Source organism: Notolepis coatsorum (assembly GCF_963971535.1).
Source record: "Notolepis coatsorum genome assembly, chromosome: 19".
In the NCBI taxonomy this organism is placed as follows: Eukaryota; Metazoa; Chordata; class Actinopteri; order Aulopiformes; family Paralepididae; genus Notolepis; species Notolepis coatsorum.
The window spans coordinates 10038162-10044161 of record NC_140183.1 but is presented as its reverse complement, the minus strand read 5'-3'; the positions used below and the strand labels follow the sequence as shown (position 1 = coordinate 10044161).

Genomic DNA, 6000 nt, shown 5'->3' with positions numbered 1-6000 from the left:
AATTAATGTGTGTTATTGTATAGCAATAAGGTTGGATGAAATCGGCCATTGTATAAAAGCATTACATCACACGACAGAGTGTGTTATAGAAATTAGACCACGCCTATGGGGGTCTAACGACCCTCGGCTGCGCCTTGGGCCTAACAACCACCCATAGGCGTGATCTAATTTCTATAACCCACTCTGTCTCGTGATCAATGGCCTAACTCAGTTGTCATTGGTGGAGGGGACACATTTGGGGTCGTGGTCAGTGGCGGAGGGTGCTACGTATTGTTGTATGGTCGCGGCGGGTGGGGTGAAGGGGGTGTCCCCCCTTTCGTAGATTTAAAAATAAATCAGTTGTGCAAGTCAATTTTGGTGAGTTGTTTCTATACAATTCACTTATGACAGTCATAATGCCGCGCGAGTCTCGGAACGTGCGTACTGCGTAGTAGGGCTGCAACTAATGACTATTTTGGTAGTCGACTAATCTGTTGATTATTTTTCGATTAGTCGACTAATCGAAAAACAATTATATTTAAAAAATATATATATATATAATTTTTTTTTTTTTTCATTACCTATCTTTGTGAAAGTGGCTTCTCAGCTCTGGTCCAGCTGAAGACAGAGCAGAGGAACAGATTGGACATTGAGCATGACCTCAGAGTTGCTTTGAGACTCTTGTCAGGACCAAACAACATCCCCAGTTATCCCATTAGTTCCCCAAACTTACTGTCGGTCTGTTATGTTAAGCTAAGAAGTCTTCAGCTGGCTGGACCAGAGCTGAGAAGCCACTTTCACAAAGATAGGTAGTGCAATAAAAAAAAAAAAAAAAATTAGAATAATTTTTTTTTAATGACGCAACAATATCTCGTCGACGATTTTTCATAATTAACATCGTCGATTATGTCGACTAATCGTTGCAGCCCTACTGCGTAGTGTGTTTGAGAGAGAGAGAGAGAGAGAGAGAGAGAGAGAGAGAGAGAGAGAGAGAGAGAGAGAGAGAGAGAAGAGAGAGAGAGAGAGAGAGAGAGAGAGAGAGAGAGAGAGAGAGAGAGAGAGATAGATCACGCTATTTATTATCTATAATGTATAGAAACAACAGCCTAGAGGCTTTTAAATACAGACAGACAGACAGACATACAGATATTTCACAGACACCAAGCAATGCTGTTGCATTTCATGACAATCTCAGTCGCACAGATGTTAGGGATTAGCCTATCCCTGGTCGTGAGTTCTTAATTGATATAGTTGTGGACCAGTCGGCCGAAAGACGAAGCGGAAGACAGAGTATTCTCAAACGGAGCTTTTATTCATTAGAGAAGAAGACAGTCAGTCACCCCGCGCGGGCACATCACCAGTAGACAAAAGAGGCAGAATGTCCATATTACATGTCACTTTATACACTCTTGAGAAAGGGGAGGGGGGTGTGTGTATGTCTCTGTGTGTGTATGTATGGGTGTTTGTGTGTGTGTGCTTTTGTGTGTGTGTGTGTGTGTGTGTGTGTGTGTGTGTGTGTGTGCTGAAAGGGAGGGACATGATTTTGCATGTATAACTGCCAAGGAACTAGGATTTTGCATGTTCTGCTACATGATTTTGCATGTGTGTGAGGAGGGAGCCGGCCCTGTGTGTGGAAGGGGCCTTCAGCCAGAGGTCATCAGGTCACGCCACATGCAGGGGGAGGAGAGACACAGAGAGCAGTGTGCAGCCTAAAGATATATAAGATATTGACATCAGATCAATGAACTAAAACTATCACAGACCATCGTTCACAGTTTCACACCAAACTTTGAGGGGAGGGGTGTTATGTAGCCTATTTGAACACATCTGAAGACTGGGCTGTTGTTGATATGCAAAGACAGCTGTGGTCGGTAGTAATTAGCGCCGGGTGCTCACCTGGCTACTTGACTTTGCATGACAATGGCTCAGAGATGGACAAGCAGCCGTTTTCCGTGTGGTCCTATCACGTCGCGTCACCGTTTATTATCGTGCAGGGGACAATAACTGCATTCTGAAAACATGCAGGGGACATGTCCCATGTGTCCCCCTTAGTTACGCCCCTGCTCGTGATGTAATGCTTAATTATCTCTCTTCCATCCATGTGTACATAACGTCCCCCAGGATAAGCTGTTGATTCTGGTTCATAAACGGTGGTCATTCAGGTCCGCATTAGCTGCTCTCCGCATAGCAACCGCTGTTGCTGGGGTCATCAACAAGAACATAAAGACAGTATAAACCTACTGTACTACAACCCCCACCATGGATTCAGTCAGAGCCCGTCTACTTGCTTTGTCTAATTGCAGTGTGTTTGTTTTGTTTAGGTGTGTTATTTATTGTTTTTATATGTGTTTTGTCACAATGTACGGTGATGAGTGTGAATGTATATTGTTGTGTCACCATGTAAGTTATTGGACCCCAGGAGGAATAGCTGCTGCAAAAGATAATGGGATCTAAATATAACAAGCAAACAACAACCATTGCTTTAAAGCGAGCCACCAGTGACTCTTAAGTCTTAATGTATGTATAGCGGTATATAATAATAATAATAATAATAATAATAATAATAATAATAATAATAATAATAATAATAATAATAATAATAATAATAATAATAATAATAATAATAATAATAATAATAATAATAATAATAATAATATAATATAATATAATATAATATAATAATAATAATAATAATAATAATAATAATAATAATAATAATAATAATAATAATAATAATAATAATAATAATAATAATAACAATAATAATAATAATATTAATAATAATAATAATAATAATAATAATAATAGATCAAATTTATATAGCGCCTTTCTAGAACCCAAGGTCGCTTCACAATCAGGACAAAAAATAGGGCTAGGGAAATAGGGGGGGGAAAGGGGGATGAGGGAAGGTAAGGGACAATGGACCTAATCTAATCTAAACTAACTGATGGGGAAAAGCCTTGGTGAAGAGGTGTGTTTTTAGTGCAGATTTGAAGGTGTCCAGGGTTGGGGCGTTGCGGATTTCGGGGGGGAGAGAGTTCCAGAGGGTAGGGGACGCCACGCTGAAGGCTCTGTCCCCAAAAGTCCGTAACCTGGTGCGAGGGATGGAGAGGAGACCTAGATCAGAGGATCGTAGGTTCCGGGATGGAGTGTGCTGGTGGAGGAGATCAGACAGGTATCGGGGGGTGAGCCACCCAACTCCTCGTCCAATCAACAGTCATCTCCCGCCTCGACTACTGCAATGCACTGCTCGCTGGCCTCCCGGCCACTGCCACTAAGCCTCTTCAACTCATTCAGAACGCAGCGGCCCGCCTGATCTCAAACCTACCGAAGTCGGCCCATGTCACCCCACTTCTTAGGGACCTGCACTGGCTCCCCATTGCTGCACGAATCCGCTTCAAGGCCCTCGACCTAGCATACCGGGCGGCAAAGGGAACCGCTCCCGCCTACCTCCGGTCAATGGTCTCTAACTACACACCCTCAAGACCCCTACGCTCTGCATCTTCTGGCCGCCTCAGACCTACTCCTATCCAAGCTCCGGGAGGGTCATCAAAGAGAAGTCGCCTATTCTCAGTCCTTGCCCCACAATGGTGGAATGAACTACCCACCCCAGTTAGGACAGCCGAATCACGTCCAATCTTTCGCCGTCGACTAAAGACGCACTTCTTCAACCATTATCTGAATTTAAAAAAAAAAAAAAATCTAACCCTAACTAACCGTACTGTCATGCACTTGTCCTAATAAACTAACCTACACTGTAGCACTCAACACTTTGATGAACATTGTTGCTCAGCTGATAGAGTTGTGCCCTTCCTGATGGCTTGTCGTACAGAACTTGTAAGTCGCTTTGGATAAAAGCGTCAGCTAAATGACTAAATGTAAATGTAAATGTAAATGAGGGGATGGAGGGACTTGTAGGTGAGGAGCAGGAGTTTGAAGGTGATGCAGAACTTGACTGGGAGCCAGTGGAGGTGGATGAGGGTGGGGTTGATGTGCTGCCAGGGCTTGGTGTGAGTGAGAACCCTGGCAGCTAAGTTCTGAACATACTGGATACTATAGATATCACTGATTCTTGAGAGTTGGGACAAAACATGTCCTACATAGAAAAGTCTAATTTATATAAAAAATAAAGAAATTCATAATGATTGACATACTCACAAAGTTACATCTAAAGGTATTGTGTATACTGATTTTATGTTTTAGCACATATATTTGTTTTTTGGGGGATATTTGTTTAAATGTATAATCTGTGGTTAGAAGCTCCCATGTTAATTATCTTGTCCTCAGCAAGGGGTCACATTATTGACCAGCCCAAAAAAGCTTGAAAGACCTCTCCACAAACAATGTCAATATTCCGATGGTCACAGCTGGAACATGTCAACACTGTCTCTCCGTTATTATACTTTTAAAAAACAATAGTGGATTGAATTCAAGTGTTTTAGTGAGATTATTAAGACAGCTAGCAACTGCCAAAAAAGTAGCTAGCTGTAGTGCACAATACAGGCTTGGAGGGAAAATGTGTGCCCTTTTGTCAACTCTGTCAGACGTCAACTCCATCAGATTTAGTGTCTGACGGAGTTGACGTGTAAGCTGACGGAGTTGACAAATCCATCAATAACCTCATAATATGCTATTATTATACTATTTTTGAACATGGTAAAGGATTTAAATGTTATTTCAGAGTTGTATCTGCACAGAAGTGTGCATATAATAGCATGCATTACAATACACTTCTGACTTTTAGAGCATGGGCAGGCTGTGGTCTGCTTATTGAATAATTGTCTTACTTTCCCAGCACATGTGTTAATAAATAAATATAAATATATCACTTGTCTAGGTTGATTGATTGATTGATGTAAAATATGGTGCAGTGTGTAGTTTTCACTACCAAACATCTACACTCTTGCCTCTTATAGAGCAGGGAAGGAGTTCCATGTTGCCCTTTCATATCCCAGAAGGGATACAAGACAGAAGAAAACAGTTATTCTTGTTATTATACTGTTTACTTAGATCATCAGAGCAAAGGTGCACGGTGGTAAACTGTGGATATTTCATCTTAATATCTTTATAATAATTCTTAATATAGGACTGGTTCATGCATGTCTAGATTGCTGCATCATCCTTTCTCTGACTTTCCATCCATAGTGTAATACATTATGGTATGGAGTAATCAACAGGATAATTATTTGCTAGTCAGTTGTCACAATCTTATCAGTTGTAATATACTAGGAATATTGGAATGACTGTCTTCTTGAATTTTCTCCCACTGCTTCCACTGAACATGGATTTTGTCTGCACAAGCCAGTGTGAAGATGTTTGCAACATAGTTGTAGAAACTACACACTGCAGCTTTAACGTCAATCAATCAATCATGTTTAGTAAATAGACACCTGATTTTATAGTCTTATTCTAATACATTTTCATGACTTTTGTATTATAGGAAAGCATGGCTAGACAAAAATTGTCAGTTGAGGAGCAAAGCAGGAGAAATAGAGAGTACCAATGAAAGAGAAGAGAAAAATTACACAGTGACGAAGAGAGCAAACATGCCTTGCAAGAGCAGGAAAGACAAAGGTGGAAAAAGAGGGTTCAAGACAAAAAAGTAATAGAAATAGACAAGATGGGAGACAGGGCACACAGAGGTATCGGAGAAAATATTGGAGAGAGGTCCAGAAAAGGTGCAGATAGAAAAGGTCCTCTGAAGGTGTGGTGCTGGAGGCAAACACCCCTCCAGATCAAAGTGCGGTGCAGTCCTCACAAGCTGATGAAAACTCTCTGGTCAGCGCATTTAACTCATATTGCTCATCCATATTGGATAAAGAGTCTCCTATTTTGCCAATTTGATTAGAACCAGTAAGCGGAATCCAAAATCTTTATTTGACACCATTGCCAATATTGTCACCCCCGCTCCCCCGGTTGTACCCATATTCTCAAACAAGGATTGTAGTGATTTACTCTCCTTCTTTGTGAGCAAGGTTGAATATGTTAGGGCCAACATCATCCCCTCCCTCACTTTCCCTC

At 41.2% G+C, this 6000-nt stretch overlaps 1 protein-coding gene across 1 annotated transcript in view; it reads left to right on the top strand.

Moving 5' to 3' along the window:
• Window positions 1-395: 395 nt before the first annotated feature.
• LOC311245926 (secretagogin-like) overlaps window positions 396-6000 on the top strand; it is a gene marked incomplete at its 5' end in the record, with an annotated part of 39655 nt that continues 34050 nt past the window's right edge. The window contains one exon of the mRNA XM_084335950.1: window positions 396-416. Coding sequence (XP_084192076.1) covers window positions 396-416 — 21 coding nt within the window. The remainder of the gene's footprint in view (window positions 417-6000) is intronic.